This window comes from Anguilla anguilla, chromosome 7, assembly GCF_013347855.1.
Source record: "Anguilla anguilla isolate fAngAng1 chromosome 7, fAngAng1.pri, whole genome shotgun sequence".
Taxonomy (NCBI): domain Eukaryota; kingdom Metazoa; phylum Chordata; class Actinopteri; order Anguilliformes; family Anguillidae; genus Anguilla; species Anguilla anguilla.
This window is the reverse complement of record NC_049207.1, coordinates 31,583,349-31,609,510: the sequence shown is the minus strand read 5'-3', so window position 1 is coordinate 31,609,510 and position 26,162 is coordinate 31,583,349. Positions and strand designations below refer to the sequence as shown.

At 39.0% G+C, this 26,162-nt stretch overlaps 1 protein-coding gene across 5 annotated transcripts in view; it reads left to right on the top strand.

The window, feature by feature from the left end:
* The first annotated feature begins 3,420 nt into the window (after nucleotides 1–3,420).
* Nucleotides 3,421–26,162, top strand: part of slc38a4 (solute carrier family 38 member 4) — a 130,778-nt gene continuing 108,036 nt past the window's right edge. The window contains exons 1-3 of one of the 5 annotated variants that reach the window (XM_035425415.1): nucleotides 3,504–3,550; nucleotides 20,336–20,410; nucleotides 20,771–20,856. Coding sequence is in view for 1 of the 5 variants with exons in the window: in XM_035425414.1 (XP_035281305.1) it covers nucleotides 4,159–4,342 (184 nt within the window). In the remaining 4 variants the exon portion in view is untranslated. Of the gene's footprint in view, nucleotides 3,551–3,856; nucleotides 4,343–20,335; nucleotides 20,411–20,770; nucleotides 20,857–26,162 lie in introns of those variants that run through there. The other 4 variants (XM_035425417.1, XM_035425416.1, XR_004766089.1 and 1 more) reach the window with 4 other exon arrangements.

Genomic DNA, 26,162 nt, shown 5'->3' with positions numbered 1-26,162 from the left:
TTATTGTCCTGGCACCATGTTGCCAAGACGCTGACCTCCTCTCTGTAGGCGGTCTCATCGTTGTTGGAGATGAGACCCAGGATGGTGTTGTTCTTTCTGGCATAGTTACTCATGGTCTCTAGTTTCGACCTGGTAATTTATATCATTTTTGGTCAAGGACTTGTTGAGTTATTTGACCATTTCCAGGAAAATAATAGTATTATTATTATTATTATTATTATTATTATTATTATTAACAAAAACAATAGGGTTCCTACTTCGTAGCTAAATATATACTAAATATAGCTGCGTATACTAAATATAGCTGCGAGCAGCAATGAAGGGGCCAAGCACGACAGTGGCACCAGGCGGACAAGCAACCAGAACAACCCCTGAACAAGGCACCAGTCCATCGCAGGGTGAACGGCATAACCCTCTACCATTCTGCAACGTTTTGAAAAAACCGACCGGTCGGTCGGTTATAGGGGCTGCCATAGACTTCCATGGCAGAAAGCATTTGAAGCATTTTTCAAAAATGTCGAATATCAAATGGGCGGGGCTTATGGGTCCTTGTTACCCTTGACGAGTTGCACATATGTGCAAAATGTCATGACTGTAGCTCAAATGGGGCCGGAGATATGCTTGTTCAAAATTATCGAAGAAAAACACCTTTTTGCTCATAATAGCGCCACCTTATGGCCTGCCGGCTTCATATTTGCTCCCCGTCCATCTGGAGTGCCCCAATACCAATATGCCGAGTTTCGAAAAACTTGGCTTAGCGGTTATGCCAAAACAGAAAATGAGCTCTCTAGCACCACCATTTTGTTTGATCAGGCCAAAAATGAAAGGTTATCCTCCACATATGGCTGCTGATATGCCTACGATGTTTCGTGGTGTTCGGTCAAACCGTTCAGAATTTACACACCTTTATGTTAAAGGCCACGCCCTGCTCAATTTTCATTCGCTAATAGTGGCCATATCATTTGATCAATCAAAATTCTGTGAATAACTTGTAGTCAGCACCATCTGTAGATGATACCTACCAAATTTGGTGGTGATCGGATCAATGCCCTAGGACTAGTATGTTTTTCGAATAATTCAAATCTATTATGACGCGTTTTAACAACAATGTGTGCATTGGAATCGGCATGACCCAGGGATTCAGGGGAAACAATCCGCACAACCCTAGGACAAACAGTTCAAAAGTTATAAGCAAAAATGTACCTTGAAGTTTGGCCTGTTGGTGGCGCTACAGAGTTGGATGGATTGACCCCAAATTCGATGCATGGATACATTGGACTGTCCACTATCAATGTGCCAAATTTCATAAAAAACCACCAATGGGTTCTATGGGCTGCCATAGACTCCCATTGCAGAAAGTATAATAATAATACTAACGATTACAATAGGTGCCCTGCACCTTCGGTGCTTGGCCCCAATAATAATAATAATAATAATAATAACAAAAACAATAGGGTTCCTACTTTGTAGGACCCCTAATAATAATACTAACAAAAACAATAGGGTTCCTATTTCGTAGGACCCCTAAATATGTGCAATAATAATAGTGTGTTTGCCTAAGGCAACCACACTAATAAAAAAGAATATGTGAGATAATAGTAGTGTGATTGCCTAAAGCAATCAGACTAAATATGTGCAATAATAGTAGTGTGATTGCCAAAGGCAATAATAATCTAATAATAATAATCCTAACAGATAGAATAGGGTACCACCAGCTTCGCTGCTTGGAACCCTAATAATCCTCACAGATACAATAGGGTTCCACCAGCTTCGCTGCTTGGAACCCTAATAATCCTCACAGATACAATAGGGTTCCACCAGCTTCGCTGCTTGGACCCCTAATAATAATAATCCTAACAGATACAAGAGAGTTCCACCAGTTTCGCTGCTTGGACCCCGAATAATCCTAATAGATACAATAGGGTTCCACCAGCTTCGCTGCTTGGACCCCTAATAATAATCCTAACAGATACAATAGGGTTCCACCAGCTTCGCTGCTTGGACCCCCAAAAATTCGTATTCCAAATGGTTGAGTGGGTTAGCGGGGTGTAAAGCCGGGCACCCACCGCACGCGTATCGGCCGCGAGCGCACTACGCGCGTAACTGAAGCGTAGTTGAAGTACTGTTATTACAACGGCAGCGGGCGACGTCGTCTCCACCAGATGCGAACGCGTCGCGTACCGGCTGCGAAGCTCGCGCGACACAAGCGAACTGAAGCGTAGTTTTTCGCTTCTGTTCTATTTTTTCGGCTTGTCGCGCGTCACGTTGGCCTGTTTATACACAGAAATATGCTCTAAAATGCTAGGTATACATGCTCTGATTTATATTTCATTCTTATATTACTGGGGGTGTGTCCCTAGTTACCTCCCAGATATTTTTTAAGCAGCTAAAAAAAATACAAGCCTTTTCGTTTTGTAAAAATAAATAAATAACTGGAACCTGGGGGAAAGGCAAACTTAGTTTCGCTGTCTTATTTTGCGGAGAGGGTGGGGTAAATTTGAAAATACACCACAGAAAGACGTAGGCTATTGAGTGACGTAGAAGGGAATGCACCGAGCAGCGGTTTGTTAGCTCGAGTATTGGAAGATAGTTTTTAACCAACCATTGCTCAGCCTATTTGACTTCTCCGATGTCTTCGTTCGCCGTGCTTTCAAAAAGGGCTTGTTAATAAAAATCAGATAATCCACAGAGCTTTAAAAAAATCAGATTATTTAGTGGTCTTGCCGATGAAAATGCACCTATTTTATAAATGAAGTTGTAAGCAAGCCTTTATTGCACTTGTACTTCAAAGCTTCCGGTGTTCATGGCGTTGTGGTGTTCATATCCCTTCAAGATTAAAACTGTTACTGACTTTTTCATGATTAGCTGATTTTACTAAATCTGATCCTATAAATGTTTTGACGTGAATGGCAAGACAACACGGGAATTCCCAATGGTTGATTACGGATTATTTATTATTATTATGATCATTACATATTCTTCATGAAATTGGCACGCTTGTTAACCAAGCAAATAAATTAATACAGTTTGAGATTGATTGTTATGCAGGCTACGTTGCGATTTAAGTTTATGGTACTTCTTGAAAGCGTTTACTTTCTCACGTAGGCTATTTACGAGTTAACGAAATATTACCAAATTAACAAACTGAAAAAGGTCTCTCACCAAAGTATTCACTTAACCCATAATCAACAGTCGTGAACAAACGTGAAATGCACGATGTAAAAGCCCACTGCAGACTGCGAGAGCTACTAGGAATATATAGCTTTTACGCAAGCCTTTGCGCGACACAAACGGAACCAGTGGAGACACCCTACGCGTCGCGCCGTGCTGCTTCGCCCTGCTGTTTACGCGACGCATACGCGACGCGTGCGGTGGGTGCCCGGCGTAACGATTGGATGAAACGTGATGCGCAGCGAAGGTCGTCGTCACATGGTGGAAAATTCCACTGTAATTCACTGCGTTAAATAGGAAGCGTAAGTTTATCGCTTCTAGTCCAAGCCCCGTCTGCACGCCCTGCTTGCCTCGCGCCCTGTCGATTTAAAGTTCTAAGGTGGGTCACTATGTAAGCTTCTTCTGTGAAATCTGCTTTGTGGTGTGATAGCGAACGCTAGTTGAAAATCCTTCTGAATAAAGAAAATCCGCCTTAAGTAGACAATAAATGTGTTCTCCCACGGCTTGTTCACAAGCTCAATGACGAAACGGCAACTGTGCTTACAGTAGGCGACATTCGCCGACCTACCGTTTGTTGAAGACTTTGCTTCATATTTGAGATTGTATGTTAACATTTAATTAATATATTTACAGGGGAAAAAAGTAGTAATGATACCGCCTGAAATGGTACAATTCAGCTTTCTATTAGACAGTTTGCATACAAATATTATTTGGACATAACCAGCTTGTTGAACTGAGTTCAAAGCAGATATAGACTTCCTTATTATTATTAAAAAATATTGTATTTTAATATTTGCATATTTAGGCAGACGGTTGAACTGTTAAGGTGTAGCTAACCAGATTATCATCGTTAGACATAATGGGAACTTTTTGAAAACGTTTTAACCATTCGAAAACAGACCACAATGTAACTAAGAAAAGAGATTAGCCGTAGGTGTGTGTTACTACGAACAAATTTCAGACACTACAACTAAAAATAATTTTGGTATGGATTCAGATCGAACACACATTTCATATACTCATAACAATTGTGTAAAAGGAAAACTTAAACCACAACATATCGTGGAGGTCGCATACATGTTTCCTACATATTTTCTCAGCAGAAGTAGCTGGCCTGACGCCATGTTCTGGGCATTTGCTATAAGGCTAGGGGTTGAAAGAGTCTTCGAGGGTGAGCTCTGTTTTTGTTGATTATGGGCGACATTTCGCGGGTTTTACTTGGTAAAACTAATTTGTCGGTTGAGAATTCCAAATGTACATAGTTAATGTCGCCATAGCCAGTACAATGGAAAGTATGGCAGTGATAATTGCATGCGGTGTAAACCTTGTTCTCCGAAAACAAGGGAGAAGTTATGCGAAGGATAAATAAATCAATCTTTCTATCGATGTTACTTATTTATTTTTAGAGTAGTCGCACAGTTACAAATAATATACGTTATGAGTTTAAACCTTTCGAACGGGCAAATACAAAAATAGTTGCTAATGCAAAGAATGTCCTTGGCTATAAAAATAGGGCTACGCAGAGTCATTGCTTACATGGTGCAGTATGGACGTTTGTGTATGTTTGAACAGCCACCGGGAAAAATACTAATGAAATCACCAACCAACAATTTGTGGCGTGTGTTCTTTGTGGTGTAAAAAGTAATCATAATTCAGTACAAGTACATATATCTTACAGGAAAATTGCTCGAGTAAAAGTTAAAAATCACCCATCACAATACTACTTAAGTAAAAGTCTTGAATTTCCTCAAAGAAATAAAATACAATAAAATAAACTGGTGAGCAACCCCAAAAGATTTAAATGAAGACCAACCAAAGAAAAGAAAAACAAAAAAAAAAACAAAAAAAACAACAACAACAACAATGTTTTGTAAAGCTGATAAAATGCTCTTTGCTTATGGTGTTTTGCAAATATTTCAGTCCCTTAATACAAGTTTCAAGTCAAACAAATGCAAAATTTAAATGATTTTTATTTTAAAGAATGCATGCATCTTCAACACTTGTTTGCAACATGGTCCTCGATGAAATATAAAAAAAATCCTTGATAACATTCATCAAAAACATTGTGATAGCATTCATCAAAAATATATCCTCAACACATGTACATAAATCAGCAGAGCAGAAATGAAAACCATAAATACTGTACAGATACTTGTCACAACCAATAATTAAATAAAACCAATGGTAAAGGTTGGGTATCTATTCAATATTTAGTCCCAGATACTGACTGTAGAATGACATGGTATAATTTTTGAAAACGTTGTCTTGTTTATTTAGTTGTTCACTGAGCAGCATTTTCACTGCTGTATTGACATATCTTAGGGCTATTGTCAGGTTTGTCTTGTTGCTATGATTTTTGAGTGGTGAAAAAATATTTTTATGAATGCCCAGATAGACAATATTGTCCATTATGTCATTATGAGAGAATACACATTATGAAATGTGTATTCTCTGCTAAGCTGAGCAATGGATTGGAATATGTGTCTGACGTAGTGTTGTACGGTATACCGAAACTTCAGCACCTTATAGGTACTTAAAAAAAACAAACGGTTCGGTATTAGAATTTTCCGACGTTCGGTACTTTTAGGTCAAATGTAAAAGCCAGGGAAATGTGTCTCCCGCACATAGGTGGTTTTACCATAGGTCATAGGTAGGCAATTGCTTGGGTCCTCGTCCGCCAAAGGGGCCTTGTGAATTTGTTTCCTTTTTTTAAAATTTATAAAACATTTTTCCTTTCTTGTCACTCCAAACGAATGATAATCTGTAATAGATAAAAATAAATCTATCTACATGTAAATGTGGGCCTGTCCAATTAAATATCTATATTTGCCAATATTTATTATCACCCACATTTCACATTTAATGGACTATTCCACCTTGACCTTCCTACATTTGCGCCTAATCAATGATGTAGAAATTTGAGTTGCCATCAGAGGCAGAGAGTCACTATCTTTGTTACCATGAAGCGTTTTCAAAGTGGATTTGAGAAGAGAAAGAGGAAGAAGGAAGATACCCACTTTAAGGAAAGTTTGCCTAAACTGACGAAATTCTTCAATAAAACAGCTAGAGACTCCACGACGGAGGAGCAACAAGAGTGAGAGCACCTATTATCGACCACCCTAACCGCTAGTGTATTTACTTCGTATTTATTCGAGAGAACTGGACATTGTTACCCATTTAAATGTAAGTCCCGTAAAAATACACATAATAAATTGTCTAAATGTAAAAAAAAACGACTTCATACATGTACATTTAGTTATATTAATACAGCCTTATTTACTATATCAACTTTAAGACAAGCAACACTCTCGGAATTATCTCATCGTGACCCATTAAAGCCAATGGCACAGACGTTGCTTCATAATTTCAAACTGCTTTCCTAACGGCTATTTTGCGTCCTGCGACTTGAATTACAACAGTGAATATGTACGGATTCCTAGACATGCTGATAGCGACCACCCTTTCTCATATTAACCTCAAATACGCAAGACAGGACACTTATACAGTATACTAGCAAATTTAAGTTCCATTCATTTACACTCACCGGCCACTTCATTAGGCCATTAGGTTCAACCGCAAACTGCACCCGTTAACGCAAATATCTAATCAGCCAATCACGTGGCAGCAACTCAATGCATTTAGGCACGTAGACATGGTCAAGACGATCTGCTGAAGTTCAAACCAATCATCAGAATGGGGAAGAAAGGTGATTTAAGTGACTTTGAACGTGGCATGGTTGTTGGTGCCAGACAGGCTGGTTTGAGTATTTCAGAAACTACTGATCTACTGGGATTTTCACGCAAAACCATCTCTAGGGTTTACAAAGAATGCAGTTCTCTGGGCGAAAATGCCTTGTTGATGCCAGAGGTCAGAGAATAGCCAGACTGGTTCGAGCTGATAGAAAGGCAACAGTAACTCGAATAACCACTCGTTACAACCGAGGTATGCAGAAGAGCATCTCTGAATGCACACTACGTCAAACCTTGAAGCAGATGGGCTACAGCAGCAGAAGACCACACCGGGTGCCATTCCTGTCACCTAATGAAGTGGCCGGTGAGTGTATATGGGGTGGTCGATACACGTCCCCTTAGCAACCAAAAGCTAGCGCTGGACCACCTCGTGAGTTATTTGCCTGCACATTAAAAAATCGCGAAAGTACTTAAAAAAAAAAAACCACTGGAGGATAACGAGGACATTTTTCCTACATAACCAGGTCCAGATTGTTACCGATATTTCGCCTATTTTTTCATATATAGTCAAATCAGTTTACGTTTCCTGTCTGTCGAACGAATTTGGTTGATACGCACACATCCATGGTGACGCAACTAAGTAATCCGACAGCGTTTCTTAGCACAAAATTGGTCATAAGTCATCAATATTTCATACAATCATCATGATATTCAGTGGATATGTTGGGTGAAGGTATATGATCATGAGGACAAAACCATTTTAAAATCGCTCCATAGGGGGCACAATACTGCCAATGCTTGGACCCCTCCCAACGCCGCTTGCAGCTTTAATTATTCTTATTTTTCTCCGCTAAAAGTATCTGAGGCTCAGCAACCATAAGTCCTAGACCAACCAAATTTGGTAGGTGGGTTCCTATGGCCCCCCACTACTCAGGCACTACAAATCACCTATGTCGGCCAGATGATCAGCCAGATGGTGGCGCTATAACACATGCTTAAAAGGCTATATCTCCCACACCATAAGTCAAATCATACCAAAACGTAGACCTATGCACCTGAATGTGCTGTACAACTTTGCTATTGTGACCACCTCCGGCATATTGTTTGCCTGCCACTTTTTAGCTCTACATCTAAGTGTTATGACATGCCATCTAAGTTCCTTTATGGCAAGTGGCGAGGAGACATCCATGGCGACGCAACTAAGTAATCCGACACTGTCGGGTCTACTTTTTATCAGTGAGGGGAGGGTCTGAACGTCGAGGAATCAATGAAAGACAGTGCCAGCCAGAGTGTATGCCACTAAACGTTTGTTAGTAAAATCTTTTTGACAGGATGAATAATTACTTTTCTTTGGCATGGATCCATTTGAAGACAATATCGGGTGAGCATGTTTAGTCTTCAAATCCATCATTATGCTGAGAAACAGCTAAACCATTTTATTGATAGTATTTGAGTTTCTCTGCAAATGCGCGAAAATACGCTGGTATAATAAAACAATGACGGTAATTATATATATAGTCCGCTTCGTTCTGTTGCTACCATAATGTAACAAACTTTCTTGTGTTTACAGCTGCAGTTTCTCGCTTCAATTACTAATATTGAATATAAACAAAAGACGCAATTTATACTGTAGTCTGCCAATGTCTAAATAAATAATACGGTAAGCTACTCTGCGCGCAGCACGCAGGTAGCAGGGATAGCAAGTTCATATTTCGTTTTTTTGCTACTAAAAGATTGTTAGTGAAAGCTTTTTGAGAGGATGAATCATTACTTTTCTTTGGCATGGATCCATTTGAAGACAATATCGGGTGAGCATGTTTAGTCTTCAACTCCGTCATTATGCTGAGAAACAGCTTTACCATTTTATTGATAGTGTTTGAGTTTCTCTGCAAATGCGCGAAAACATGCTGGTATAATAAAACAATGACGGTAATTATATATATAGTCCGCTTCGTTCTGTTGCTACCATAATATAACAAACCTTCTTGTGTTTACAGCTGCAGTTTCTCGCTTCAATTACTAATATTGAATATAAACAAAAGACGCAATTTATACTGTAGTCTGCCAATGTCTAAATAAATAATACGGTGAGCTAATCTGCGCGCAGCATGCAGGTAGCAGGGATAGCGAGTTCATATTTCGTTTTTTTGCTACTAAAAGATTGTTAGTGAAAGCTTTTTGAGAGGATGAATCATTACTTTTCTTTGGCATGGATCCATTTGAAGACAATATCGGGTGAGTTTGTTTAGTCTTTGAATCTGTCATTATGCTGAGAGAAAATGTATTCTGTCATAGCAACAAGATAAACCCGACATTAGCCCTAAGATATGCCAATACAGCACTGAAACGCTGGTCATTAAATAACGAAATAAACGGAGACAAAGTTTTAAAAAATTTATTCCATGTCATTCCACAGTCAATATTTGGGACTAAATATTGAATAAATATACAACTTTACCATTGGTTTTACGCATAGAGATGTCCCTTTTGAAACTGAGTGGTCATATATTGTCTTGGACAATCCGTTTGTGAAATATACGCGCATTTGTGATGCCTGGGTACCTTCCAAAATAGCCATACGTAATACCACACCAGTTGTTCATGGCATTGTTGCCCTTTTTAATACAGTCTGGCTTGATTGACAATTCATTTATTCAGTAGGTGAGAGTATAAGCTTTCTAATGATGTATAACATGTCTGATTTTGCTTTTGGAATAGCATTTTATAGGTCAGCGTAACCAAAAATTTTCTTATCGCATTCACTCTGTCGTAGCAGTAAAACACGCTGCACCTAACGAAACGTTATCAACGATTTTTCGTAATTTCTTGGAGAGTACTATTATTAATGAGGACTTCTGGGCATACCAAAGCCATATGTTTGCTGACAGACCTATTACCAGATTACATTTCATCATTGTATTCATTCAGTAAGTATTACTGCTCAAGATATTTCGGTTATATACGTTATTTTTTAAATTGAGTTTCTTTAAATAGGTTAGTGGTATTATATAATGTGGATATTTCACACTGTAATGTAAGCGTTAGTTAGTAGTGTAATTGTATTTGTGATGCATGCAACAGTGATGAGGAGAGTGTTGGAACATTGCCAAAATGTGGTGGACGGTTGAAAATTGTTTTTATATCATCCCATCCCCATACAAGAAAACATACGAGAGTACAGAGTATAGAAATACATACAAGAGTTAATTACTAAGCATTTAGGTACTGTGCAGCATTGTGTGACAATATTTTGCATTATGTTTAAAGGAGTACCATGGTGGTTGAACATGACACTTCCCAGTTGTCTTCAGGCAACAACAAAACAAATGTACATAATTTTTTTATTCTTCAGTCATTTCAATGTACTTTAAAACGTATTTTTCTAAGCCTAAATTCCCACTATAAAAATTCACCCGAACCGTCTGGGCGTGGTAATGAGAACTGTCAGTTAGCTATGATTGACAGACCGTGCCCCGTTACCATAGCTACCCCCATGATACGCGCTCTCTTTGGGAGACTGAATTTTCACAAGCTAGCTAGCTTAGTAGTATATCAAGTATCGATAGATAGCTAAGGTAAGGACGTTGACTTATATCCAATTATAATTTTTGCCATCTAGCTAGCCAAGTTAAGATAAAAGCACAACTATAACGTCCTCATAAAAGCAAACTAGCAAGCTAACGTTATCGATAACATTGCCTTATGAAAGCAAACCTCCTAGCTAGCTAACGTTAGCTACCTAGCTAAATGAATATAACCAGAAATAATCTAAAGGCACTCTAATTTAAGTGAACCTAACGTTAGTCAAATATTTGCATTGTCTGAACAGCAGGACGGTGTGTCCTGTCAGATTTCTTTACGGGGCGTGGAAATGGGAGTGGTTACTGTATTCGTGACGTAGCAAAATGACAACTTTCTCAACCGGTTGAAAATAGGACGATGAATTTAAAATGCATATTTCTCCAAAAATACAGAACGGACATATTTAATACTTTGCTCACTGTGTTTCTTCAATGCCTCTTGTGCAAATAGCACATAAAACCAAGAAAGTGTGAAAATCACCATGGTACTCCTTTAAGTCTGATATCAATGTTTCATCTTAAACCTTCATAAGGGGCTCATTTATATGCTTTACAATGGACAAAAAACCTTTTTGGAGAGATTTTGGATATGTTTCTGGACCCCTAGCTATTTTAGACCACTGTACTGACAGAAAGCTTGTATTTACCACTTGATAATGATGCAACAGTGAGTTTCTTGAGAAAAAACATTTGATTTGTAGTGAAATACGTGAATTTGTTGTGATTTACAGCAATGCATAATTTAGACATTTTGGGTAGATCTGGAGACGCTGGGTACAGTGCTTTGTTTTTGCTTCATAGATCTTTAGTAGTTCTACATATCCACCCTTAGATTTTATGAACTTGTGCTCAAGAAGTTTTTGATCCAAGACATGTATACTTTAACCTTCTGTATATATGCAATCTCCCAGTATTTCACTACAAACTAAAAAAGAGCACATTCATTTTAGATATTTTGTCTACACAATTGCATTTGTGGCACTTTATTTCTTCCAAAATTATGAATATAAATTAATCTAAACTAGTATTGTAAATGGTACAAATGTCTTGGTTAATTTAAGCCGTTGTTCAAGTCTCTGTGGTGTTCACATCTGGGGTTATAAAGCTTTAAATAGGGTACCCCCTAAATGGGCAAGGATTGGCTAGGTTTGGCATGTCCGCTAAGTGGTTCAAATTGCTCTATAATCAATCATCATCATATTCAGTAGATATGTTGGGTGAAGGTATATAATTATGAGGACAAAACCATTTTACAATCGCTCTGTAGGGGGCGCAATAGTGCCAATGCTTGGACCCCTCCCAACGTCGCTTGCGGCTTTAATTTCTTTTTTGGTTTGGCTTGAGGTGTCGGATCTGGCAGTACTGCTTTTGTCTCTCTACGACAAATTGCTAAAATGTTATAGCCTGAATCTGAATGCTTCTTGCAGCACCCCCTTCAGGATTTTTTCATCAAACTGGCCATGAGGGTGTGGTTTTGTGTTGATGTACAATGCCAAATGTTTGAAAAGACTTCCGGCCATTTTTCTGGAAAAGGGAAGAAGGCTGAATACTAATACTAGAACAACAAACAATACGGTTCCAGTTTCCTTCTGGAGCTTGCATTCTAATAACAATAACAATATGGTTCCAGCCTGGAAGAAACTGATACCAGGCCATATTAACAAACATTTTAGCTCCCATAGCCTTCAATACTTAACTCACCCAAGAACCTGCTCCTAGAGTATTCTTCAGCTGTGAGGAAGAGACCATTTTAAACTTACGCGATTTCAGTAGATTAACTCTTAAATGTTTTTCCTTTCAGTACTTGCCCTGAGTATGAGTAGCCAACAGCTGTTTCCATAGAGTTATTTTTTGTACTTAAATAGTTGTAAATGTAGAGTGTTTACACTGTAAGTATTTTTCCATCTTGCTGGCAAAGGAAGCCTCTAGGACACATGGTATAATTGATGGGGATAACTAGATCAGGCTATGTTCAGGAAGATTTGTAATGACTTGCCTCCCATAGGGTCAGTTAAAATGAAATGCCTGATAACAACCTGAGTAATGAAGTACATGCACACTGGTTACAATTGTAATGTAAGTTGCTGCCTGAACCTAGCATATTTGAAAAATGAAGCAGTAAACAAATGTCATTTACAGTCCAATGCAAGAAAATTGGATTTAAGTCAGTGGACTACTGTTGAACTTACCACAACCATCTACTGTGCTGCAGTATTCAAAGGGTGCAAAGTTTTGTCTTCATTGTTCAGGACTACCTGGGTCAATTAGTAAATATCGCCATTTGACTGAGTACTCATCCAGTGCATTTTATTGGCTTGGGGGTGCTCGCATTTGATTTTGTTCAGCTCATTGGCTGATTGCACAGCACCTTGTATGTCAAACACACCTGCACACATCACCCTGCCCCCATCCCACACCAGCCAGCCCCACATCTGGCCCCTACCTCTAACTATCACCCACTTTCACTGTCAAGGCCAAAGTCTTTATTTTCCTTGACTGTCCTCATCAGATATGATTCCCTGTAACCCTCTCAGCTTCCATCAGCTAAGTGTGGGAACAACAAGCTCACAGATCAATACCTGCTGATAAGACTGGGGGAGCAAGGGGCCCAGGGGATTAGCTCACACATGGCCACAGCAACCCTTGACCCCTCACTGTGCTGCTGTTACAAGGAGACATGTCCACCCCTGCCTGCCCACAGGGCAGAAGTAGGCTTTTAGAAAATAAATGTGTCATCCTTGCCACTTATGACAAAACACAATCATTTCCAGAAGTTGCATAATAGTTACGGTCAGCCATGTTTGCGATCATTATGAGAGGAGAGGAAAAACCTGTTCAGAGCAAATGCTTGATATGGTGCATCTTTCTGCATATTGTGCATCTTTCTGCACACAAAGTTTAGCTTTTTAAAATTGTAGTACTAACCTGAGTTTAGATTGTGTTGATGAATAAACAGGTTCTAAAAACGGGTTCCTCACAGTGAACAACTTTGCCACATTAAGGGTGCATCAGGTTTGACAAAGAGGTGAAAATTGGTGGATCTATTGATAGCTTAATCCTGAGGACAGCCACACAGAATTGGCCCGATTAAAGAGCTTGATCTTTTTTAAATAAATAAATTCACAAAAAATCACAGTTTTTTCGTAGATATTTCAAACCTGCCAACCTGAATAATCATTTCAGTATTGTTATGTCCTTGTATGATTTGGTCACCACCACCTTGGTTTGGCAGCCATTTTGAATTATTTATTATTTTCTCCCCCCACTTTATGACTTTCACGGTTGATTCACATGCATTGATAGACTGTACCTCCAGTCCAGTACTACTCAAATTTGGTGCTGAGTTGGCCCCGTGGTGGCACTATCACAGTCAACTGAATTTCCACTAATTTAACTAGAATAAGTCCTGCTACATTTGACTTAAGGACCAGTAACTAATGTCACAAGATCTCTTACAGACAGAATAAATTTGCCTCAAGGACCTATTAGCCTAGGATTATGGATTTACCACAATTTTGAGTAAAGTAAAAAGACACTAAACAACATCTAGATGGTTTGATGTGCACAAAATTTGAAATGTTGCTTGCAAATCTCTTCAAAATTTATGTAAACAAAGTTGGTATGCTTCAAAAAGTGCTTTCAGTAATCCAATGAATTTGCATGGTGGGTGTGGCTATTTAAAAAGAAGCTAATAAAGACAGTTAAACACAAAGTAATGAAACTTGGTAAGCCTATTCTGAGGACAGCCCTAAAGAAGTGGTCCAGTCAAGCCACAAGGTGGCACTATGGAGCTCAATAAATTTGAAAATGGAAAAATTCACAAATCACATTTTCCTTTTAGATAGTTGAAACCTGCATGGCTGACAAAGCACCTCATTACGAGTATAGCAAATGTGCAGGTTTTCAAAGAGTCAATCTTTGGCTGTAGTTAATGGCAAATCATATGATTTACATCCTTACATTGTACTCAATCAGATGAACAATTTTGCCTCAAGAACAACAACACCAACCATTTAAAATTTTCCAGCATTTAGGATTTTTGACAAAACCATCTTCTGTGAACTAATCCTAGGCAGTGACGTGCTGGCAATATGGCAGGGCGGGCAAATGCTACAAGGGTCACCTGACTAATGGATTATTACTTTGATGTAAAACGGAAAATAAAATACAAATATTAAGTAATTGTGTCTTTTATTATTTGTATTCAAAAACCTTATTTCAACCACCAAAAACATTGTATATTGTACTTTTTAATAAGAAACATTAGGTAACCTGTGGTAGGGACAGGTTTGCAGGAGGAATTCAGAGCAATTAGAGGACCACACCTATTGGTTAATTAGGCACACACCTGGATGATGTTACGAATCAGTCCGGGATTTAAAAGTGTGCTCCTTTCCACAGTAGGCATCTGAGACTGGGGATCCCCTACGACGGTGAGAGAGAGCATGTACCACGAAGGAAGCTGAAAAGCAAACATAATTTCATTTATTTTTCTTTGTTGTTTTAGTTTATTGTTTTTGCCCAGATCCAGGTGAGGGTGACGAGCGAAGGTTTTTCATTTGTGTTTGTTCGGATTGCTCTCTCTCGCTACCAAAAAGCAATAAAACGCTGGAGATATCTGGAATTTCCGCTTCTCCCTGTGTCCAGCTCTTCTGTCCCTTCCAGGGTAGTCATGACGTGTGACACAACCATTATCCCCCTCATCGCTAAACCCCTCTTCCGAGCGGTGATAGTCCAGTCCTAATCTAGCAACCATTACTAGGCAGTGGCCCTCTGTCAAGCTTTTTTAGTTACAGGCTAGCGGTTAGCTTATTATGATAATGATCAAATGGTAGACTTGGGGAACTCGCAAAATACTCGTTATCCAAAGACTTGGAGGATGTGATTTTTCCATTTCCAAAACCAGAACTAAGTGAGGAAAAGTGTAGGCTGTTAATAAAACGTAAAACAAAACTTCATTCACAAATGAACACCACAACGAGTATGAAGCACTCCGATGTCTGCTCCAAGGTGCTGTATCTGCGCTCAATATTGCCACTTCGGAACTTCTACCTTTAAAAATAAAAGAGTGCAAAGGCACAGATAGAATCACTGTTCAGTTTTGAAATGTCTTTGATGACCAAAATTGACTTTCTGTATTTGCTCTTTGTATATTTAAACTGACGCCAGTCTATTCTGTTGCCGATTTGTTTACGTTTTTGCTGTTAATCTCCCCATTCCATAAGCCCAAACTCGGCACGTAAATCATAAAACAAAAATGCACCACTGCAAAGTTAGTCTGGACGGGAATTTCTCTGCATAGTCAAAGCAAAGTGTTTGTTTGAAATACCTTTGAATACGTATAACCACGTGAAAAGATTCTGTAATAGGCTACAACAAACTGATGGAAAAAACATGTTCCCATCTGTTTGTTGTACGAGAAGAAATGTGGCTTTCACTTTAAATGATATCAGCACAAACCTTTTACTGAAGTGACTGTGAGTTTTATAATAATGTTAATCCACCGACACTGAATCAGATTTATTTAGCACATATATAAAGATTCCTGTGGCTATTATGCAATAGCTACAATTAAGGACAAAAGTGTACATACACTTAGGCTAAATATATTCAAACTCAGTTTTTCACAACTCTGCACAATTCATGTTACCATACATTTCATTTGGCAAGTCAGTTAGGGCATCTACTTTGTTGACATCAGAGGTCATTTTAAAACAATTGACTACAGACAGATTTATTTCAGTATATCAGATTTCTAGTCGGTAAAAAGTTCCAAGTTGACTGTCTCTTTAAACAGCATGGAAGATTCCAGAAATTGATGTAATGACTTTTTAGAACATTCTGATTGGCAAATTTAATGGTTAATTGAGAGTTACTGTAATTGGTACCTGTGGCTGTATTGTATTTAAGGGCCTACCTTTAGAGCCACTGCCTTTTTGCACTTAATACCATAGGAAAATCCAAGCAACTCAGCCAAGAAAAAAATAACTGTGGACCTTCACAAGTCCGGTTCCTCCTTAGGAGCAATTTCCAAACAACTGAAGGTACCACGAGCATCGGTACAAACAATAAAAATCTTGGGACCACACAGTCACACAGTTCAGGAAGGAGGCACAAATTAACTCCCAGGGCTGAATGAACATTTGGTCTGAAAGGTTCAACTGAACCCAAAGACAGCAACAAAGGAACTGGTGAAGGAGTTGGAGTTATTAGGTACCAAAGTATCTAACATTCACCATTAAGAGAATCCTACATTGCCATGACCTGAAAGGCTGTCGCATGGAAGAAGCCCCTACTCCAAGACTGGCATGAAAGAGCCAGAATGAAGTTTGCAGGTGATCACCAGGACAAAGACCTAGCCTTTTGGAGGAGTGTTCTCTGGTCAGATTAAACAAAAATTGAACTGTTTGGCCATAATGATCAGCGCTATGTATGGAGGAGAAAAGGGTGAGGTTTGTAATCCGAAGAACTCCATCCCAACTGTGAAGCATGGGGGTGGCAGCATCATGTTGTGGTGGTGTTTTGCTGAAAAGGGGACTGGTGCATCATAGATGGCATCATGAGGAAGGAGGATTATCTGGAAATACTGAAGCAACACCTCAAGACATCAGCTAGAAAGTTAAAACTTGGTTGCAACCGGGTCTTCCTGCAGGACAGTGATCCTAAGCATACCTCCAAAGTTGTAACAAAATGGCTTAAAGACAACAAAGTGAAAGTATTGGAGTGGCCATCAGAAAGCCTTGACCTGGATCCCATATAAAATTTGTGGACTGAACTGAAAAATGTGTCCAAGCAAGGAGGCCCACAAACCTGACTGAGTTACACCAGTTCTGTCAGGAGGAATGGATAAAAATTCCGGCAAAGTATCGTGAGAAGCTTGTGGAAGGCTACCCCAAGCATTTGATTGAAGCTAAGAAATTAAAAGGCAATGCCAACAAATACTAGCAAATTGTATGTAAACTTTTGACCCACTGAAAATGTAGTATAATGGCTAAGGAGTCGGTCTTGTAACCTAAAGGTCGCAGGTTCGATTTCCTGGTAGGACACTGCCATTGTACTCTTGAGCAAGGTACTTAACCTGCATTGCTCCAGTATATATATATGCTTAAAAATTCATAATTGCCGCATGTTGCTTGGACCCCATTAATTACTGCTGTCAGTTATATATTTAAATGAAATTGCTACTAGATTGCTAGCATATCTATCTATGGAGAGCTTCATAATGTTTGGGACAAAGACATATTTTTTCTTGATTTGGCTCTGCACTCCACAATTTTAGATTTGGGATTAAACAATTCATACATGGTAAAAGTGCAGAATATCTTATTCTTTCAGATCTTTATGCATCTTTATGTTTCACCGTTACAGAAATGGGGGGACTATGTGTAAAAAGTGCTGTAATTTCTACATGTTGAAACCAAAATATATTTTTTAAAATCCCTTTAATAAAATCTGAGAATCTGCACTTTAACTGTGTGTGCATTGCTTGATTACAAATCTAATATTGAGGAGTACAGAGCCAAATAAAGAAAAAAATGTGTATTTGTGCTATGGAGCTCACTGTAGCTTAGCTGTAGTTAGGAGTTAATGCACAGCGGCAACCAAAATAATTACAACTTCTTGTTTTTGCATAGGATTGGTGAGACAATTGAATGTCACCTATTTTTTTCCAGTGGGTGACGTTTCATTCTTTTCAACCAACCAGTAGATTTTTACACAATTGTTTGCTTTTTAACAGGCAGTGAATTTAACAGCTGAAATCCCATCTCCATACATACCTTCTTTGGAGGGTGAAATTTGGAGAGTTGTATAATGCACAGTGTCATATGGATTAACCTGGGCTCACAGGTTGGAAATTAGTCAGAACAAAGATATTTTGTATTATTGAATACAATTTTGTTGAATACAGTCTTACTCATTTATAAAATCTGTGTGTCATAACTTGTTGCCGGGCCATGAATTCTGTGACTGGTCAGTAATTTGAAAGCAGAAGCCGTAACATCATGGTTCCACCTGCAGAGCAAATGGGTGGTCTGCATGTGCAGGATGAGCACACACAAGTGTCACTTGGTAGAAATGTTTGCTCATTGATGATCCAGGAGTGAGATCACATGCAGAGACAGAAAGGAATGTGCTACTCAGGGTTCACCTTCCTGCTACAATCACCCCAGACACGGTTGGACCTTCCATGCTGACGCCGCAGCCACACTGACCAAACATGGCATGCCACATTTGTACCAAAAACATCGTGGATGCAACAGATCTATGGGAAATGGCTGTGAGAGCAGAGGCATGTGGAATGTCTCACTTCTGTGGGACATGGTTGCAAAACAGTCTATATTCTGGGACATTCCCTCTCCTGTGTACCCAAGAGCACCTCACAAATTTTTCCCACAGGTTTGGCTATCCAGGCAAGCTTTATTTAACATGTATCAGACTAGCTTAAACATCACAGCTAGTCTCGCAATCCAAGCCACAGTTGCTATGTGGCAGCTGGTTGTTTTTATATTTCCTCTGCTACAACAACGGTCTCCTGCATTTTCCAGCCAAGTCACCACACTTGGTCTTACTCTCCAAGGCAGTCAAGCTTCCATGCAAGTATGTCTGAACAAATTTTTTATTATTTTCTTTTGCGGCTGACATTTGCTGGAATGAAAAACTGTATATTTGCTACTAATCTGTGGCTCAGATTTTGTGAGTTATATTAAATTCAGATCTTTGAGTTGAAGGGTAATATTTGAATAACTTTTCAGTGGTTTGTTCACTTATAGCCTAGTGTCTTTCTGGTCTGGTATCAGAGACAGTCTGGTTGTTGGTTGGGTTTATGCAAAATAATGCTATAATAATGTGGCTCTCACTTTCTTAATGTCTTGTAAAACTCTTGGACTGAGATTAGAGTATTTTACCACTAAAGAGAAATGCTCCATTTTGTAGATGTACGTAAATGTTTTGAGTGGTGGCTAAGTAGTGTCTACATAGTGAGCTAACAATTGTTTATGCATTAGGGAGTTCTGGAGCATGTTTTGTCCTGTCACAGTCAGCTTTAGGAGAATTGGCTATGGCCTCAGATCAGAAACACTGCATTTCAGTGTGAAGTCAGCATGCTTTAGACAGAAATCTTCCCACCATGACAGAAACTCTACTGTCCACAGACAAAAGTCTCCACTTCAGCCAAATTTTTTACTTCTGTTGGATGTAATAAGGTACAGCAGTTGGAAATAAAATCCATTAAAAGGTGATATGAATTGCACTGGCCTGCTTGATATAGTATTTTGTCTCCAAGATGAGCAATTCTACACTCGTGTATGAGGGTAGGGTTCCTTTCTTTGATGTCCCGGGTGGATTTTTGACCTCGGCCTGGTTCTCAAGTGTGGTTTGTGATTGCGTGCTGAGAACTAGATGATGTTCAGTCTTAAGGAGACACGTGAAAGAGAGATGAATGTCGACAGCTGGTTTTACTGGGAGCCTAAATTATATGGTCAATAGAATGTGTTATTTTAGAGGAAATAACTGAAAAGAACTTTTTCTCATGTCTGACATTGTAATCTCTTTATGTCCGTATTCTGGGGGTAGTCAAGGATTTACTTTTGTATTTATAGATACTTTTCATACAGTGAGCCATGTGGTTTGATAAATGCCACATTGTGGTTTGATGTTTCATTTGTATTTCCTTGTACTGTGGTTGTTTATGTCAGTTTCTATTATTTGAATGATATAATTTTTGCTGCCGAGTTCAACTGTTGTTTTAGGTGCAGGGAATTAGTTTCAGCCATTTCTTTTTTTCTAAACTGATCAAGTCATAGGGTGTTTTTTTTAAGTGTGAATTGCACTGAGATAAGGTGGCAGGTGAATTTGCACGTCCCCATAATGCCACAACCTTTCTTGTTAAAGCAGGGCTATGCTGTCATTGGTATCCTGGTCTTGTTTGGTGACAAACAATTGAGTGGAGGAAGAGCATCATCGAGAGAGGTGATTGGCCCCTACCGTCACAGCCCTCACTGACATGGGCCAGTTGTAATTGGCAGAACACGGTGTACACAGGAACATTTAAAAGGGCCAGGCCAAGTCACCCTGGGCTGGGCCAGCCAATGGCATTGACGTTGTTGCCTGTGACCCCAGGTCCAGCACAGAACAAACAGGCCATGATGCAACGGCGTTTGCGATGTGTGCGCACTGTTGGCAGAATTTCAAAAATCACTGTGCTCCTCCTTTCTTGCATAATGCAATAGGATATGGTAGATGGCAGCCAACACTGCAATTGGCTGAGAGGTTGCCCTCCCCTCTGACCCCTCCCCCTTGACCTAAAATCCATTCCACCTCATCTGTCAGAGTGTCAGTGGAAAAGAAGCAGCCATCCCTCCCTCTCAATCACTTCCACTTCTGTCCTCGTTCAGCACCCATCACCACCACAGGAGGTAATACCATTTCTCTATTATTCAGAACAATTGGTTAACTTAAGGGCAGGTGGAAGCATTGGCAAATCAAGAGCACTGCATTCTGGATCAGGGGGTTGGGTGCTTCTTTTCTGATACTTTGTCATGTGTGGAATGGAAAAATGACTGGCTGATCATTTTTGTACACAATGATTGTTTGGGCCGTCATGCACTCTGATGCATGCATATTGTGTTTTAGGGTAAAGTCCTGTGCAGGTTGCTGAACTAATTGTGTTTCCTGAGAAACAAATGTGCTGTATAAATCTGTTACAGGAAATCAGTTTTGTACGGCTTTTTGGATGTTGTGCATATTTTGTATTCAGGACTATTTAAGCTTTACAACCTTCTTGGAAGATTGCATGCAGTACCTATCAGAATATACACATGATGTTTGGTAAATTGTGCTTCAGATTTTAGGGTCTCTTTGTCAAAGTATTGTCTTTACAGCACAATATTTTTATTACGAAAACCATCTAAATATAATACACATCTAGTTTATTTATTAAGTTTAATTGTTTTATGTCATTTAGATAAAAAATGCAGTTTAACTGAATTAAACAGTTTTATTGCTCACGGAGGTTAGATACGTTTGTGCACAGCTAATGAAGGTTTTGGCAATTTATACAGAGTCTTAGTAACACTTATACAGAGTATTCCTTGGTGTTGTAAAACTGTAGACTATTATTCTGTCTGTAGACAGTGTTGATACACTGGGTTACACATGTTGCCTGGTTCTGCTGGTTCATCCTCATTGTGTTCAAGTTTCCAGCAGTCGCATACGACTCAAACACAGTTGTCAGATGTGCTATCAAGGAGATAATCTTGAAAGACAGACCATCATGAAGCAGTCACACAGTGCAAAACATGCAAAAGTGATTTACCGTTTTACTGTGAAATTATTAACCAGTCAAAGTGAAAACCTATGAAGAAACATGATAATTTCTCCTCTTTAGACCAGGTTGAGACTGTGGGGATTTGTAGTAATTTTTTCCAGGATGCAGTGGTCTGTACAGTGCTCTTTGGGTGTTATTTGGGACTTAAAGAAAAGCAAAAAGGACAGGAAGAATAATTTCTGAATGCACGTTCATTTTCAATGTATGACATAGTTTTTAATCAAAATTATTATTTGTGATTTAACACAAAAAGTCAAAATAGTCACATTTATTCAATGATCTTTTTCTAATTTAATGTAAAACATTCAAGTGACCATTTTAATTTTCAAATGAAAATAAGTTCTGTTGTACACAAGTGCCTTGCACTTAAAGGTAGCTTTCCATCCCAGTGACCATGCTAACATTTTAACAAAAAGTTTAATAGTACATGCTTCATCAAAATGAGATTTTTAAATCAAGGGAACAGTCTGCTGTGTTTAATTATTGTGTATGAATATATGTTCTCTATTGAAATAAATATTCAACAAAACTGGAAACATAGTAACTTAAATTATACTAGAAGACCACATGCCCAGTCTACAGCTTCTCACTTGATATTTCTGACGTTTCATTCATAGTATAGATTTTCTTTCTGATGTATGTCTTCATTTTAAGACTTATTCATTTGGTTTCAACATAGGATGGTTAAAAAATAGTTATTACAGTTACTTCAGATACCCACTCCCTGTTGTCTTGCATACTTACTAGGGGGCCCAGCAGTGAGCGTGTAGGACCTCTGTTGTTTTTTCTAGATTTCTTCTTCTTTTTCTTCCCCATTTGACATACATGCACCTGATTTTGTCCACATGTCTACCTCCTCATTCTGAACAAATAATACCATAAAACACATAGGGCTCTATTTTGCAGAATCAATGTTGCATGGTGCAGGGGCGCAGTCAATGGCATGGCGTGTGGCACACTGGACGTGGCTTGTGATTATTGGTATTTTCAGGACCACAGACAAGCAGTGCACAGCGTAAAGCATGTGATGCACCTGCTAACAGGGCAGTGTTATACTGAATATACTATCAGTGGGTGTGGTCTGGTTTTACTGGTTATTTTCCAGCCTACAATGCGATCGTATTAGTAAATGGCTACACGTGTCATTTAACTTGTAAGTAGTTGGCTATCTCCCTGGATATGAATTAAATGTTTTTAGCAGAAAATAATAATAATAATAATAATGATGATAATAAAAAATAGCGTTGTGGTCGCGATTGCCATCATACACGTCAGAAAAAAATGTCACTGACAAAAAAAAAAAGTAAATAATAAGTTGTCTCTCTTTGTAGTGGTTTGGTGTCACAAGTACGGGACCAGGACCCAAACGCAGAGTGAAAAACTCAAACTCCAAAATGGCGAATCCAAACAAAGTCTTTAATAACAAAAAGCAGGGAACAAAAGAGGCCACGCAGGGCAACTTTCAAGAACACAAAAATTCTCCAAAAAGAAAACAGTGAAACTTACAAAATCCAAAAAAAAAAAAAACACAGGGCAGAACACAGGAAGGCAAAAACAAGCAGGCAGAACATGGGTAGAACAGACTAGCAGAAACGTACACAGGCGGAAACACACAGGCAGAAACGAGGGGCGACATAGCTCAGGAGGTAAGACCGATTGTCTGGCAGTCGGAGGGTTGCCGGTTCAAACCCCGCCCTGGGCATGTCGAAGTGTCCTTGAGCAAGACACCTTACCCCTAACCCCTAACTGCTCTGGCGAATGAGAGGCATCAATTGTAAAGCGCTTTGGATAAAAGCGCTATATAAATGCAGTCCATTTACCAGAAACACAATCGGAAACACAAGGAACCAGCACCCGAGTCGGGGAAACAAAGGACTTAAATAAACCAGACACAGGTGAACTCAATACATAAACAAGAGAGGGATGGGATAACGAGACATGAACAGAAACAATGATTGAATAATAGAAAATAATACAATTAACACAGGGGAAACCAATGAGGGAACGAACAGAAATACAAAACAAAAAGTGCCGCCATGTGGCAGCACAGAAAGGAAAAACAGAAACAGAAACACCGAACCATGACAGTTTTGGCTGGAAACGATCTGTAAGAGCCGGCATAAGCACCTCGAAGTGAAGCGCTACACTGCCTACTGATTGTAGATAAGATCGCTGTGAGGCTGCATTCCATAGAGGATTTCAGCTGCATGCTCCCATATTACTGAAAACGCTACAGTGGTGGCTAGCTATAAGTGCATATCAGCATATGAGTGCTGTGTGCATTGTGTTGATAGTAGAGCAGCGCTGGCTAGCGGAGCAGCTAACTCATTGTTAAAACGTCTACTTACACCACTTAAGTTAATTCGTTAATTAAGTTAATCAAGTTAATTTTACCTAGTCCAGCATAGCTACGGACGCTGTAACAAAGCTTGTAAGTACGTCACAATGGATATAACAGCTGTTTTAGAATATCATTACCTCACCCAGATCATTTTTGCAGCCCGGATCAAATTTGTTGTGACAATACTGTTAAAATTATAAGACACAAGTCCATCATTCAAAACAATGGCATGGCTTGACCCCTTTGCGCTGGCCCCCGAATGGTCTGCACACCCAGCAACCCCTCCCTGCAGTCTCATCTGCAACTACACCCTCCACCCATGACACACTGGACAATAATGTCCGTCTGGGCATTCATAAAAATATTCTTTCACCACTAAAACATTGTATTCTGTCATAGCAACAAGATAAACTCAACAATAACCCTAAGATATACCAAAACAGCATTGAAAATGCTGCTCACTAAATAACGAAATAAACACGACAAATCTTTCTAAAATAAATAGATAAAATAAATAAATATACAAGCTTACCATTGGTTTTACACATAGATATGTCCCTTTTGAGACTGAGTAGTCATATATTGTCTTGGACAATCCGTTTGTCAAATATATGTTCATTTGTGACACAATGGTACCTTCCAAAATAGTTGCACGTAATACCACGCATGCAGTTTACGGTGTTGTCACCCTTTGTAGAACAATCTGGCTTGATTCATGGCTTGATTCATGTATCAATAGGTGACAGAATAAGCTTTCTAATGATGTATAACATGTCTATTATTTTGGAATTTACATTACATTACATTACATTACATTGCAGGCATTTAGCAGACGCTCTTATCCAGAGCGACTTACACAACTTTTTACATAGCACTTTTTACATTGTATCCATTTATACAGCTGGATATATACTGAAGCAATGCAGGTTAAGTACCTTGCTCAAGGGTACAACGGCAGTGTCCTTACCCGGGATTCGAACCTACGACCTTTCGGTTACAAGCGCAGTTCCTTACCCACTGTGCCACACTCCGTCCCTATTCCATTCCCATGGAATAGCGTTTTATAGCTCAACATAACCGAATGCTTTCTCTCATCATCCCCACCTTACGTATTCTCTCTCTGGTAGCTGTAAGACACTGGACCCAGCAAAATGTTATCGATGATTTTCATCATTTCTTGGAAAATATTATCTCATAAAAAACACGTTTTCAACGTACAAAAATGCCAAGTTACTCACACATAAAAAGCACTGTCTATAACTCATTCATTCAAAGTGGCAAAATCTAGGCCTACTGTTAAAAGTATTGATATAAAAATGATGCCAAGTTACTGTACTACAAACAATATAGGCTATGTTGCCTCATGGAAATTAAAGAAGCTGTATTCCAAAGCAGTGACTTAAATTGTGTCAAGTCACTTGGCCCTGTGTGTATAAGCATATAGGACATGGAAAGGCCAAACATATGTGTGGGTGGGTTTTTAACATTACATTACATTACATTACAGGCATTTAGCAGACGCTCTTATCCAGAGCGACTTACACAACTATTTTACATAGCATTTTACATTGCATCCATTTATGCAGCTGGATATATACTGAAGCAATGCAGGTTAAGTACCTTGCTCAAGGGTACAACGGCAGTGTCCTACCCGGGAATCGAACCTGCGACCTTTCGGTTACAAGTCTAGTTCCTTACCCACTGTGCTACACTCCGTCCTTTAAGAGTCAAGATTGATTGAATAGGCATCAATATGTCCAATTTGTATTGGTATGTATGTATTTAGCTGGTCAACCTTTCTGTTGCGTGAATGATTGTATGTTTCTTGGTATAAATGTCTGTTTGTAAGTGTGAATGTTACATGCTGCAAGGGAAATGTCTCCATGGGGATAATGAAGTATTGTATGTATGTATGTACAGTATTTATTTTACATGCAGTATTTATTGTAAGCAGCAAATATACAAGAACTTGTATATTTAGTGAAATGAACTTGACAACCAAGTATAAACATATGTTTTCTGGAGGAATATGCTTTCTGTAGGTATTCACCAGC